The sequence below is a fragment of the Scaptodrosophila lebanonensis genome, unplaced genomic scaffold (assembly GCF_003285725.1).
Source record: "Scaptodrosophila lebanonensis strain 11010-0011.00,11010-0021.00 unplaced genomic scaffold, SlebRS2 tig00000080-arrow-pilon, whole genome shotgun sequence".
Classification (NCBI taxonomy): domain Eukaryota; kingdom Metazoa; phylum Arthropoda; class Insecta; order Diptera; family Drosophilidae; genus Scaptodrosophila; species Scaptodrosophila lebanonensis.
The window spans coordinates 4,527,645-4,543,229 of NW_022060561.1; the positions used below are offsets into that span (position 1 = coordinate 4,527,645).

At 36.8% G+C, this 15,585-nt stretch overlaps 1 protein-coding gene and 1 long non-coding RNA gene across 3 annotated transcripts; both read right to left on the reverse strand.

The window, feature by feature from the left end:
• Window positions 1-9,329: 9,329 nt before the first annotated feature.
• LOC115626155 lies at window positions 9,330-9,809 on the reverse strand. Of its 2 annotated transcripts, none has more exons than XR_003995569.1 (2): window positions 9,765-9,809; window positions 9,330-9,696 (listed from the first exon to the last, which is right to left on the reverse strand). It is a non-coding gene; the product is annotated as an uncharacterized LOC115626155 (long non-coding RNA). The 2 variants fall into 2 exon arrangements; XR_003995568.1 differs by having other exon boundaries at window positions 9,330-9,717; window positions 9,765-9,785.
• Window positions 9,810-10,684: 875 nt separating this feature from the next.
• On the reverse strand, window positions 10,685-12,483 carry LOC115626089 (phenoloxidase-activating factor 2). The gene is made up of 2 exons (XM_030521342.1): window positions 12,235-12,483; window positions 10,685-11,539 (listed from the first exon to the last, which is right to left on the reverse strand). The coding sequence occupies exons 1-2, from the start codon at window positions 12,481-12,483 to the stop codon at window positions 10,685-10,687; spliced, it is 1,104 nt and encodes a 367-aa protein (XP_030377202.1).
• Between the last annotated feature and the right edge of the window lie 3,102 nt (window positions 12,484-15,585).

A 15,585-nucleotide genomic window follows, 5' to 3' on the forward strand; every position in this document is an offset into this window, starting at 1 on the left:
GGCGTAAGAGCGAGAATTGCAGTCTCGCCGAGAGGCTGCCGAGCTGGCACTTTTCCTTTTTAGCCAATTAAAAAGGAAAAATCAATAGAGCTCAACCAAGCGCCTTGTATGTGCCATCTTTGTATTTCCTGAACCAATTTTCTGTTCTATTCTATTCTGAAAGCTACGTTTTAAATATTTTAAAAGTTGTGTTAAAACCCTTTCAAATCTCGACAAATTTTCACTCTTCAAACACATCATTTGCCATTTTTCCTAGGCAACTTCATTACTTTATGCCTAATTCGATTCTCATTCACCTTTTTGCTTCAGCCTTTCTTACACTGTGTATGCTCGAATAGATTTATAAGTGATTAAGGCTCTTCACTACTGATTTATTACTGCAATTTTCACTTCGAACACTACAGGATTTCGAGCAGCAAAACGTTCGGGACGTTTGATTATGCCAACTGTCAAAATAGTGGCTGCCTTTCTTGAGAGCACAGCGACAACAATGAGATATGCGGCACAGCTGAGTTGAGAGGCTAAAGGACATGCGCATGACTTTCAATTTAAGGCGCAACAGCTGTTTGTAGCTCCTGCCGCCCGGGGCATTGCCAGCTGGCGAAATGTGACGAGATGGCAAACAGATTGGGTATAGATGGAGCCAAGATAGAGTAGCAATACACTATTGCATATAAATTTAAAAGTTAAAAGGCTAAAGACTAGCAAAATAGTCAATAGAAGAACATAAAAATTTGACTTTCCAATTAAGGGTGGTGCCCACAAGTACAATAGTTTACAAATTTATAAACAATTTGCAATCTAAATACAAAATCATTACAACTTAATCAGAAAATGGAATCCAAAAATTAAATACTAAGACAGCATTCTAGTTAATTATAATAATAACTATTCAAATAAATTATTAAATTATAACAAAAGGAAAATAATAATTAAAGATCATTTATTTTGAGAGCTCGCTAAGTAATTACATTTTAAAAACGTAATTTCTAACTGAGTTGGAAGATATGGGAGGTTTTTAGAATTCACAATAGACCGACAATCTTCACCTGAGGCACTAAATATAAACAATTTTAAAACGTAACTGAACAATTTTTTTTTCAAATTGGAATCGATGAAGATAAGAATCTACAACACGGTAATAATTGCTATCGAGAAGTTTAAAGTCCTTAGAGAAAGCCATTTGTTTTTTCCAACTATACAAAAAAGAACGTAATGTTAAGTTACTAGGTTGATAATTATTAAGAATTTGTCTATTTGTCTCTAATCAGGAAATATTATACGAGACCGATGCTATAAAAGATCATCTATTATAATTTTATTTTTAAGTTTTTAATTTTTTTTTTTTTAAATTTCATTCTATATCTCGGCAAACCAGAATCTTAGTATTTCGGACAATAGCTGGTTGTCCAAATATTGCTGTATATTCAAAATTATTATGAATTTAACAAAAAATTATCTTCCAACTAGGTTCATATAACTTGTTTCCACAAAGCTAAATTCTACTATTTATAGAAAAAACATGCATCCTATCAAGTCGATCCTTTATATATGTATATATAACTATTTTCACATATAAGCACCAGCCATGCAAGTATGTGAATAATTTTCCAAGTCATTAAGCCAGGTTTCAAGTTCCCCTAGTTGCAATATTTATCTACCATTTATTTTTCATTTAAACTACCCACTTTTCTTGGCAATGCAGCCACTTAACTCTTATCACCAGACTAAAAACCCTCTTCATTCTATGGTCTTCATATCCGGCCCAACTTTTATGCATATATCTTGGCCACTTTCATTGCTGAGCCTGGGGATGTAAAGCAAGCCAGGGATATGCCACCACCCAGCTGAGTCCTGCGTTGTTTTTGTTGCTGCTGGAAACTAAATGTTTGTCTGACCGGTTGACTGCTTGGCGTCTGCAACTGGACAAAAGAATTAGCGGAAACAATAAAATTCAGAAACTTTTTGAAAACCAATAAATTCGAAGTGTTTGAAATCAATTGGGAACAAATTGCAAAAGGCAAAAACGAACATGAAACAAAAACTATCGGCTAAGAAGAAGCAAAACAGCCAAGAGACTAACACAAACACACACAATTATTTTTGTGCAACGACACTTCAGCTTTTAGTATGCGTGTGTGCGTGTGTTTGTGTGTGTGAAGGTATTTGTTTGTCTGTATGTTTGCGTGCCTTTATTTGTGTGAAATTTTGCAAGCAATTGAAAAGTTTGCAAAACAAATATGCAAAGAAAAAGGTGCTCGAATCGAGTCGAACGCCTGTCTAAGTGGCAAACAGGAAGCAGCGAAGAGCCACCTCTGCCAAGCCAAAACCCAGCCCCAACCGCCCCCTCCACCCACGCTCAAGGCAGAGAGCATAACAGTTTTGTTGGCTTAACTTTTGTCATTCCATACTTCTAGGCGACAGCATTGGCAACAATGGCAAAGTAATAGCAAAAGTTGCTCGCTGACTCAACTCCGCTTGGCGAAGAACTTGCTTAACAATTATTTCACATCTTTGGCCGAGCAACGAGAAAATTCAGCTGGGCTTTATATCCCCATGGCTTGTTGCTATTTATGCTAAAAACAAAAAAAAAAACATCATCGAACAATGTTAATATGGACAAAAAAACAACTTTCTTAAAATAAATTATAATCATAATCAAAATATAGATTTTGAAACAATAATTCGATAGTCTTTAAAATCTTTCAAATGAAGTTTCACATGAGAACGTCTGTGCGTTGGAAATATATATCATAAACATATAACATGTTGAGATAATGAATGACATTGTTTGTGGAAACGTTAGAAATGTAAATTCGTACGCATTAATATTTGCCAAAGAATTACAAAAAACATAAAATTTAAAACAAAAAGCATTAGTATCCTGGAATTCTAGCTGTACATGACCCGGATGACTGGAATGTCAAATGCAGGCCGATTCCGCAGCATAAAAAAAGTAATTATGCACTCCTATAGCTTCCTCAGTACGCAAATCAATAGCTTAAAAAAGTTTCAATTCCCACCGCCCAGCAAGCTTGTAACTGAAATAAATTGAAACAAATTAAATTACACATTGCCTTTGAGTGGGTTACTTTGATTAAAAAATACATATCTATGCAAATATTCGCAGCTTTACAAACATTCATGTACGAGTACATATTTGAAGCCAAACAGCATCAAATATATTTCCCATTTTGCATTTATCCATATTAAATGTTAACAAGCAATGGCAATACGTGCAGTTATAGCAATGTGGCTGCACAACAACTCAGACAACTACAAATAAGAGACCCCAAGCCCTGCTGCGAAGGCAAACACTCGAACGCATTCGTTGCACCTCAAGTAAGATTAAATAAAAATGCTGGAAAATTGAAATGAAAATTTTGGCAGGGCGCGCACTGCCACGTCAGCAGACCCAACAATTTCGAGACAAGGCGCTCAGACTGGCAATCCTATAGAATACGAGGGCATACACGAATCTATCTCTGCTTCGCGGAAAAAAAGAGTAAATATATAGTTTCCGAAAATATTTCATTTATGTATTTTCCGCAACCACAACTCAAGTGACTTCGTCAGCTTAAGATATGCGGCGTACAGTGGAAAATTGTAGAAAATCAATTCGTATAAACATTTTAGGAGAAGCATTTATGTATATGATGTATTGGGACACTGCTTTATATATTAATTTACCTTTATCAAAAGAAATTTGTGTTCAAAAACATTTATGCTTAGCTGTTTTCTGTTTCTGATACAGAAAATATTTCTGTTATGTTACAAATATTGAACTTATATTCAAGCCATTAATTCTATAAGAAATGTAAGCACATATTGAATTGAAAACAAAATATATTCATGATTAATATCAGGAATATAATTCCGTGAAGGTACTGAGAATGAGAAAAATATACCCAAATATTTACAATCTTATCTTCTTTCATACTTTAAAAAGTTCGTTTTACCCTAAGTTTTACATTCTCTGAAAAATTCACATGTAGCTGTTATTTATTTTCCAAAGCACTGCATTTACCAAATGATACTAATTTTTAAATAATTTTACCATTCATAAGCACATTTTTGCTCTCGCCAATTAGTCAATTAAACCGCCTGCTATTAAGAATACAATATATTCATGCATTTCTTTAAGTAATTGCGAATAAAATATATGGAATTATCTTCAATACAAACCTTTTAAAAATCGAAATATACATATAAATAAAACTGAGAAGATATTTTCAAATTGTCTTGCACACAGAGTTGCAAGTTAAGGCACGGCTTTCAATGTTTGGGAAGGTTGATGGATAAATTGTGATGAAAATATCCTAGTCTGGGTATTGTGATTGAAATATGATAGTCCAGAAATAAACGTTGACAACTCCACTGTGACTGCACAACACGTTTGATGAGTATACTGAGCTGAAGATGCCACATTTCTTAGCTGGCCCACTTGTCTTAGTCGGCGCGCAGTCGAGTGTGTTTAAAGTTATGATTAAAATAACGAAAATGATGAAAACTAAACCGTGTGGGAAAGGCTTTATGGCCGGTAAATAGGCAGATAGGCAGAAGGGCAGAAAGGCAGGCGGGTGTGCAACCAACATTGCAACTTCCTCACAGTTTTATTTACACAACTGTTCAAATATTGCAGATATCTTTTTGGCTAGCTGCCTCTGTTTTATTAGCTCTTCAAAAATAACTACCTGATGATGAGACACGTTTATTCAAATGATAAGAAAACTGTTCAACTGTTTTATTTGCACCATCACTTTTATTTGTTTATTTAATTAACAAATAGTGCTGCTAATCAAACAAAATATGTGTTATAGTATTAGTATTGTATTGTTATTGTAATTTTTCTATCTTATCAGATGATTTTTATAATTTTTGTATATTGTACTTTCTATGTCGGCAGTTATTGTTTGTTGATATAAATAAATAAATTACGTTATAATCTTAACTTAAAAGATAAGAAAACCTAAAAAAAACTGTAGAATAACGTCTATTATTTGCCATTTGGCCAGCTATGCACCGATTCATAGCCATATGTGGTCAGAGACATTATAGACCTAACAAAATAATAAGTTGAGGAGAAAAATTAATACTACATAACAGGTAATTAAGCATAAAGAGAAAGAGAAAAAGGATAGAGAAAAATGGAAGATCTCCAACCCGGTGGTAAAAAATTTAATTGTCAGTCCAAAAAGCTATGATTGAGGGATTTTGTCATTAAAATTCTAGAGTTCGACCATTTCTATATGTCTTTCCAAAATAAACTGTTTGAATGTGAACAATATGATTGAATGATATGATTATGCAAAAGTTATTAGTATTTAAATTTATATTTAACAAAGTAAAGTAAAATTAATAAAGAAGCTCTTAAGCTTTTTTTTTTTCAAACCAAGGAAATAGATTTTAATATTTTCCAATAGCCACATTTGTTTCAGAAATAATAAATAATAATAATAGATGGTTTTTTGAATCCATATATGAACTGCACATTCAATTAAAAATAAATGCAGTAATTAATTGGTAGCTTACTGAGAATATACATTTCACCAGCTCTCCTTCAATTTAAAGGCTAATAGGTGTCGTCCTGTTCGTTTTGCCTCTTACTGCCCACTCAGCCTTGCTCTTGCCCCTGGCTCTTGCACTCTTCATCTTGCTGCGCCAACAATGAAATGTAGACCTAATTTACTTAAACATTTCGCGCATAGCCCCAGCAAAAATGCAGCCCCCCGCTTCCCCCAATGAGCGCAACAAACGGAATTCCACAAAAAGGATATCAACTGATAGAACGCTGCTAGGCATTTCATTAATTTTACTTCATTTTTTCCTTTTGCCTTTGCGACGAGGACGTCCTCCGTAGATGGCCAAGTGCCAGCGGGGCTGATGCGTTGCTAGCCACAGTCGCAGTCGCAGGCGAAGTCGCAGCAGATCCACAGGCGCCGTATATCTGCCGGATGCGCGCGTTGTTTGGTAATTTCCTTAACGGAAGCGCATGCAGTTTCTAGAGCATGAGTGGAGAGGGGCGGAGAGGTGAAGAGATAGAGAAAGTTGTTGGCTAACTGAGTGACTTATGTACTATCTAGGAGTCATATTAAAAACTGGCGCACAAATTTGTTCAAAATTTCCGCAGCTAATAAAATGCCGGACTTTGTTCTTTGACCATTGAGCTTGAACCCTTTAAGTGTGCGCCCACATGCCCACATCACGAGTACTTCCAATTGATTAAGCACTTTGGCCAAACGATATACGTACCGCAAAACAGAGCCCTTTCCTCGCCCAAAAATCTTAACGTGCGGTCGTTGGCATAAAAAGAAAACATTTCGTACACAGCAATCCAATCGATTGGTAACCAAATGCAACGAAATGTGAAACAAATCGAACGACCAGCAGACAGGGCCCCTGCCTCAGCTGCCTCAGCTGCCTATGTTCACGCCATGCTTCGACGCTTCAACGATCGCTCCGAGGCAGTCGAATGCATTGCCCTTCCTGAGAATGGGTAGCCAGCGCCTGGCAGGCAGGCAGGCAGGCAGGCAGAATACCAGACTGGATGACTGGACGTTGCAGACACACAGCGGACAACTGAATGAACTTAAAATGCACTTTGGGGGCTTTTTCATTTAGTGCCCCATAAATTAGGCACCAGATTTTTTTATAGCTTAGACCCAGCGCGCAGCGGCGACTGTCACCGCCCAGCCTCGGCCTTGTAGTGCTCGATTGTGTGCATTGCACACACGTAACGTGCCAGACAGACAAACAGGCAGACAGACAGCCAAATCCAAATCCAAATCCTGGTGAGGCAATTAATCTGTGCAGGTCGCTTCGGGGGCCTCGCCAGAAACACAAAGTCAAACACCAATCGGTGTGCAATGGGCAGCAGTGTAGATTTTCAGGAACATAAATGGGATTATCGCTATGAAGTCAAAATCTGTAATCTGTGCAATCAAAGCTGAGGGAAACGCTGGCAATATTGCGAGATTGTTGAAAAGGCACGGCACTATAATACGTTATAGGAAAACCATTTTCAATGTTGACCTGAAGTTAATGTCTTGCTATTCCAGCTTAGTTAGTCGAGGACTTCAAATACCAACTCAATTGTTTATATTAGGGCCTTAATAAAAGATACTAAACATTTAAATTAAAATATGAACTAACTTTATTATTGAAAATTTTGCTTATACACAATTGTTACTAACTTTTCATTTATATATTCTACATCTCTCTCTTTCTGCAGTTGCCTTTAATTTACTTTTTTATACACAATTGTTACTAACTTTTCATTTACATCTTCTACATCGCTCTCTTTCCCTTTAAGTTCCCTTTAATTTTCTTTTGATATATAATTCCTCCTCTTATTTGTGTGTGGACCGTATTTCCTATTGGTTGCTTCTTCCTCTCTCCATTTGATTATGATATCTCACCAATCAACACCAGATGCTTGCAATATTTATGGTCTGTCTTGGGTTTCAGCGACCCTTTTTTCTTGCACTTGTGAGTGTACTTATATTTTTGACTTGCTTGCCATGTGCATATAAAAGTGTCGTTTTTATCTTCTTTTTTTAAATTTATTTTTTTTATTTACTAAACAACTTACATTTCACATTTTCTCATTTAACAATACCTTTGGTTTATTTTGAACATTCTGCCAGGGGCTGGCAGAGATTATGGCCTGCAGTTTTTACATTTTATATTCATCTAAACAATGCATTAGTATTAAGCATATTTTATTTTAAACAGCTTACAAATTATTATTATTTCTTTTTTTGGTTTTTACAATTTTCTCCTTTTCTCTTTAGTTACTTCTTTTAATAATATAGGATAATATAGCTTGTGCTATGTTCTTAGTATCGCTGCTATTATCTGATGTTTTTTTCAATGCTTTACAGAAATACAAGTCTAAATATATTTCCAACGTCGCTAAACTCTCAACTTCTCTAATTTTGTTCGACTTCGGAGTATAAATGTGAGCGAATTTAAATGTCATTAACGCACTTTTCAATCCCTCCGTTTGGATATTTGAGTTATCCTTTACACCTTTTTACTGCGATTGTTCAAATCCATCTACTTGTATTGATCTGCGTTTTTTGACTTAATTTGGTTTGTTTTCATTTCTTCTCACTCTTTTCACTCTGGTCAACCGACAATTATGCTGAGTGCCTTTGGAGATAGTTGTAAATGGCCGTAACTTTAACCAGAAAACTTGTTTTAAATTAGTGGTGCATGGCGGGCCATCAAAAGCAGTGGTGGCCACAAGTCTACGAGTCTGAGACGTTCTGGACATAAATTCAATGGCCCTGGCAATAAGTGCATTAGCAGCATATTTCACAGATTGGCAGACACGTCGCTGTGGTAGCCTGTGCTGCCGTATCCTGGCAACCGTATCCTGGCAGCCGAAAGAGCAAGCAGACAGTTGCTCGACCAAAAGTAAGCCACAAATTGCATGAGATCATAAATATTTCAAGCATAAAGTACAAAATATGCAAAAGTTTTCTGCTTTCTTTTGCTTCGTACGCTCAACGCTCTGTCCGTTGTCCACTGCCCCCTTGCCCGCTGCACTGTCCATTGCCCAGACACGAGGACGAAACGAAACGGCAAACGAAATAGGAAAAATATATTGCTAAATTCTCGCACAGGATGCAGCAGAGGGCGGCAGAGGTGGCACTGTAAGATGGCGGCACGTGCACTACAAATGCGCCACGCCAAATGGCAAACGGAAGTTCAAAAGCGCAAAGAGCGTGTAACGGTACTCGGCGCAATGTGCCAGCCAGGATGCTCCGTATGTGTGTGAATGTGTTGGTGAATGTCCATGTTCCATGGGCAAGCGATTGTGGCAACAAATTGCAATAAGCAATTTTTCAATTTTCAATTTAGACGACGTGAGAACTAAAGTCTGCAACAGAGGTGTGGGGTGGGGGAAGGGGAGGGGGACGGGTCAGATGCAAAGCGGCAAGGTCCAGCGAAATGTCACCATAATTCAAAAGGCTGAGCAAAGCATTTAAAATTCGTTGGAGAGCAAAAAGCGAGACCCTCAATGCCAGCCAGCCATCCAGCCAGCTAGCTACAGTAGACAGCAACAAGACAAATGAGCGCCAAATAAAAGAAAAAGGGGAAGAACAAGTTGGCAATTGAAACGAGCCAATCGAACGTATCTCAATTAATTAATGATTCAACAGGACTTACGGGAACCGTTGAAGGGATATGTCACGGAATATTTGAAAGCAACTCGACTGATTAGTCATAGGAATCATCCAATATTGAGGAAATTAAATCCAATTCAAGTACAATATCTATATACGAGTGTATAAACGGCTTATTGCTAAGCAATAAACAAATTAACTCTAAAAGCTTTCCCATTTATTTGTACACAACTCTGTTACTCTTTCAAGCACTAACTAACGAGTTTAACTATTAATTAAATATATTTTCTTCTCCAATATTGAATAGCCAACAACACCCCTAAAAATATCCACAATATTAGCACCACAGCCGAGTAATTGGATGGCTCTTCTGTTTGCTCCTTTCTATCAAGTATGAAGACGAAATTTCTATAATTATGTGCACAGTGCGTGCACCTTTCATGATCCACAAACACAAAATCGTCGTCATCCTCTTCATTTGATAAGAATAAATGTCCATTTACCGGCAGCACAAAGGTCAGGCCAAGCAAAGCGAGCAAAACAATCAGGCAATGCAACATGGCTGCAAGGGAGAGGCTACTAGCTATTAAAGGGGTTAAGATAAGTTTCAAAAAAATTCTCTTCTCTTACCTTGAGCTATTTGCTTGACTGCTGCAAATTTCTATGAACAACTGAGCCATGTCGCAGCTAAATTGCACTTATATAGCCGAGCTAGAATAAACTACATGACATATTAAATATCAACTGCGAGAACTGCAGCTGCAAAATTTCCAAGAAATACTTGTATATCTAATGCGACTCTAAGTTGATGTTTGAGCAAACAAAGTGTGCAACTATTTAAAGAATCCAATATCAATCATAAAGCGCATTCCTATTATTATTCTATTATTTATTTAATTTTATGTCAACAAAAATTGACTGTCGACGTAGGAGGAAAATATACAAAAATTACAAAAAGCATCTTATATGTAAGCTAGAAAATCCTAAGTAGGAGATATCTAAATAAATTACAATAATATCTAATTAACGTCTCCGACCCGGTGGGGGAATATTATTTGCCTTTCGGCTACCTGTTTTGTCAAGTCATTTATTTATTTACTTATCCAGCAGACACTGGATCTTCGAAATAATATTTAGGAAAAAAAAAATTAAATGTGAATTGCTCTGCATTTGTAGTTATTTATTTTACAATTGAAAGTAAATTAAAACTAAATTTTCAATTTTTAATTTTAAATACACGTATTTTTCACTAAAAGCCATCCTTAAAAGCCATTTATTTAAGCAAAACAAAAGACCCCCAATGTCAATACTTTAACATTTTTCCATTAGCTCTAAGCTGTCAGCTTTAATGTGGAAATCCAGCACTAGAAAACTAAAACAGAAAAATACACAAAAACTTTTAACACAAATGCTTTTTTAAAATAATATTTTTTTATTATAATTAAGCGCACATTAGATAAATCGCTGAATTAAATTTGTGATATTGTACAAGTATATATGGGTACTATAACATTAAACAATAGATTATTTATAAATATTAGTCACATTTTTCACACCATATACTGCCTTATGTCCAAATCGCGTTCTCTCAGCTTCTGATCGATCCATCGACGATAAAACATCATATTCGTGTATATTCCCAGCAGCTGGGGACCATCGCAGCGGGCGGCACGAGCCAGCAGCCCGGCCAGCACAAAGCGATCATCGCAACCCGGCAAAAGGCACATCAATGGCACTCCCCCCATATCCTTGCACACAAACTCGCCCTTGTCCCCTCCCGTGCATATCAGAGTATCATTGAGGGCGTAGCGTCTGCCTAGGATGGCCAAACGTAGCTTGGAGGCACACTGATCCCGGGGCAGGGCGTAGAGCGGCCAACGCTTTGGCAGCGTTTCGTTGGCTCCGAAATGGGAGCGCCGCCAACCCGCCACATAGCACTGTGTATAGTTGTAGACAGTGTGCAGCGGGGGCAGGCAAATTGTTTGCACATGTGGCGCCAGTTGAAAGCCGCCGGCGCCGGCGAACAGAAGCGCCACATTGTGAGCGGCGGGCGCTTGTGTGTAGTTCGGATGCACCAGCACCTCGGCCACCGGTTGCGTCTGATGAGGAAGCGGTTCCAGCTGCACGGCCGCATCCCATTCCCCGGCGACCAGTTGAAGCGATTCAAGGGCTTCGCGTTGCACGCAATGCGCCGCTGTCAGCACTACGAAGGGCGTGATGAGCGCCCCACTGCACAGATAGGAGCCATTCACATTATAGACGGCCACCAGCCACGGGAACTCGCCGAACTTGGCCTCCTGCTGCTTGTAGCCCAGCGGACGCAAATAGTACCACGAGTCTAGACGCCAGCCACATTGCAGATAGTCCGTTGTGGCATTGTGAGGGGCCGGCGTGCCTCTCGGCAGCTGTGCAATGATTTATAAATCAAGCATACGCAACGTTGTGCCGCCGCACAGTGTGAACAGTTGTCAAAACAGGTGGACAAAAGTAGGAGTTGCTTGAAAGATTTGTGAGGAACATTTACAGGCTATCTAAAATTACGATTTAACATATCAGTTATGCATTAAACCGATTTGTTTCAAATGTTATTATTCCACGTATTTGAAAACTCAAAACTAAAAATAGCTTAAATGCCATTACTTTAGACTTTATTTTATTAAAATTTTTAACGAATCAATTTGATGTTGCAACAAAAAGTGCTATTAACATACACCTAATTCTGTTTCTACACGATCTTTTTTTACACGGCTTTGATTTAACACGGTTTGAAAATTAAAATTTTATTTATACTTGTAGTTTCACGACTTTATTTCATTTAGCACGATTCATGATCAATGTCTTTTTTTACACTGTTTTTTATACGACATTTTTAGGAACCAATCTACCGTGTAAAATCAGAATTATGTGTAATTCCTAATATGTATTAAACTAAAAAGTTTAAAATAAAATGAAATGAATTTTTAAAATTACTTTTTCGAAAAGAAATTGAAGCTTAAGTTAGAACAAAAAGAAATAGATTTTATTTCAAGTTCGAGACACTTTTGTCCGCTTTTATCCACCCACATTGCCAAAATATCACATTGTAAAAAGCCGCGCTTACCGTATTTTCGATCTTACAACACTTTTCCATATAATGGCAGCTGCGCTCGTCGAGCAGCGTCCGACTGCGCTCCGGATAAAAGTGTCCATCGACCATGAGGCCCTCATTGCAGCGCTCGTAGGGCACGCACTGCATGCCCGTGACATTGGGGGAGCCGCACGATTTGTAAACTGGAGGTGTGGTCGTCGGCATACCCATCACCAGCTCAAAACTGATGCCGAGTACTGCCAGAAGCTGTGTCAGCGGCATATTGTGTCGTCTTCTCCTCCACCTGAAGTGCTCGCTCGCCTTGCACTTGAACTGTCGTGTGCCAAAGGCAGGCGGCTTTTTATATTCGCTTTCGCAACAAGACGATGCGATGACGTACGAGAAGAGTTCGCCTATTGGGTTAAATATAACTAAAAGTGTGTGCGCATCGGCCTATTAAAGTTCTAAAAATAAATCCCAATTTACCTTGTCGTGGGTGTGGATCCAACAATCAAACAGACCGCCAGTAAACCATTTGCATGAACAACTGGAAACCTCGAACTGGAAAACCTAAACGCAAACTGATTAAAGCTGCGATCAGACAGGCAAACGGTTTGCACTCAAAAATAATTTTTTCCACTACTATAAATCCACTACTATAATTTATTATAATTTACTTTTTTTTGTATTTATTTATAATTTTTCAATAAGAAATTCAAAGTCACAATTTTGTAAATCAAGTTTCGTGTTTTTTTGCACATTCTTCATTTATTTATTGAATCTCATCATTTGCTTAAAGAACTAAAAATACTTAATAAATTATTTTCTGATTTATTTTACAATTAATAAACGATTTGTATTTGTGTTAAAGTTTGGTTTTAAATGCAAAAATAATAAATAAGCGCACAATCGTTACATTTTTCAAACTGCAGAACAAAACTCAAAAGCACTTACAAACAACAATTCAGTATAATGTTATGTTACTTTTTGTATTGGTTTATAAATTTCTCTTAACTGAACATTTATTTGAAAATGGGGAAAAAATGTTTTTCTTACATAAATGAACCAACATTTATTTATAAAGTTTTTTATAATTTATTTATATCACCTAAAACTTCTGCAAATGCCTCACACTGTGTTTTTTTTACAAAAAATACTTATTGTTTTGTTACTTTTTGTATTTTTTATAAATATTTCTTAACTGAGCATTTATTTGAAATAAAAAAAAAATGTTTTCTTACATAAATGAACCAACATTTATCACAAAATATATGTAACTATAAATGTGTTTATAATTTATTTATAGGACATAAAACTTTTGCAAATACCTCACATTTTTAATATTATAAAAATGAAAAAGAAAAAGCATAGCTTTCTATAGTATTGGATGAAGCACACATTCGTAGGACCTTTGTCGATTCCCACTTTTCGCAGAATAAGTAGGTAGAGGCATCATAATATTATGCAAAGCACATACAGAGTGCGCTGCATTCCGAATACTTACGTTTCTCTCTTTTTTCAAATTTCCATTTTTGTCTATGCGGGTGCAGGGTGTAGATGTGAATGTATAGTAGGTGTACCCCCAGTATCTATTACCGGGCATTAGGCACTGCCGTGTGCAACTTTTGCGTCATATCTTAATGCACAATCGTCGCTTAAGTGCACGTAAATTGAATAAAATTTCGACAAGTTTTAATACACAAGACATGCATGCAAGTACAACAGACAACATAAGAAAGACAGACAGGCAGACAGACAGACAGACAAACAGACAAACAGACAGTTGGTTGGATTGGGCTGGGAGGTCGGTTTGTTGCTTGTTCATGCAGTTCGATAGACAGACAGCGGGCCAGAGCTCGAGTGAGTGGTTTATACTCGCATGCATTGCTACGTCCATCCGTCCATCCGTCCGTCAGTGCCTTGCTCTGGGTTTGTTCGCTTGTTTGGCCAAGATTTACGCAACTTAAACAGATTGTCAACAGGAATTGTAGCCCCTGCAAGACAAGGAGTAGGAGCAGGGAGTTAGATGGTGGCAACGACAACGACGACAGCATTGCCTTCGAGTGAGAGGTGGTGGTGGTGGTGGGGGTGGGGGTGGAGTGTAGCCCGTTCTAGTGTCCTGTGCCTGCTGGTGTTATGTAAAACTTAATTTGTTAAATCGTGTTCAAACACTTTTAACAGATGTTATCCTCAAGGAAATTAAATGTTATTACGCATACGCTGTGTGGTTGCTATACAAAATCTACAACTAAATGCAATTTATGTTTTCGATTTACACACACACACACACGCACGCACACACTCACACGTTCATCCATAAGCTCTGGACATGAGTTTGTGCCATTTTTGTTGTGTTTTCGTGTATTTATTTGCACTTTGCGGTGAACATTTCAATTAATATGAAAATGTACGATTTGCATTCTTCGAACTGAATCGGAAGTTCATTTTTCATGATACAAACACTATATGTATTCTGTAAATTGAGGTAACTGGTAAAAAGGTGAAAAAAAGCTAAAGAGTGCATGTACTGTCTAAATAAATGGTGTGGTGGTAGACATTTCTTACATACTTTCTTTCATACATACATACATACTTGTAATTCTATCAACCATTCTATGCCGAATTTTCAATTTCTATAAATCAACTATACTTAAAAATAATAAAAACACTAATTAGTTATCATAAATGGTAGACGTTTGATCTCACAAAAAAATTTTAAAACAAAATAAGTTCATTGCTATACCTTTCATCTTTTTATCAAACCTTACAAACATCTTGAAAACATAATTAAAATCAAACAATAAATTAAAAACTTTCACTGGAAATAAAGTAGAATTTTTAAATCTTTTTATTTTCTAAATCGTAACAACATTTAAGCATTGCCTTTTTTTATAATTTAAATTTTAAAATAATTGTAACAGACACAATTTAATTACTTTTTAATAATTTTGTATCATTTTTTATTTGTCTTGAAGTAGGTATTTGTAATTTAAGAAACACTTTATTCAAATTTATTTCTGGGTAGGTTTTTTACACATTTTATACGTATATATTAAAAATTAATGTTTTATTTTCAAAACACTTTCATTCATAATTAAATCGAAATCGAATCGAAATTTTAAAATTGATTTAATGTTTACGTTTTGGGCAGCAGCATTAGAGGCTATAGCCAACAGCCTGCATAACATTTGAGCTCCTTATCTTTGTGTTTATTTGAAATCATAGATAAAGAGACAAACAATGTTGCTACTAAGTCTGTAACTCAGATTTATGCTCACAGGCTCGCGAACCCTAGCGTCCATGTATGGGGCTCACTCTGCATCCGATTCGCCTTAACTCACTCGGCGCTCTTGAGCGCAAATAATAAACTCAATGCGCTTGCAA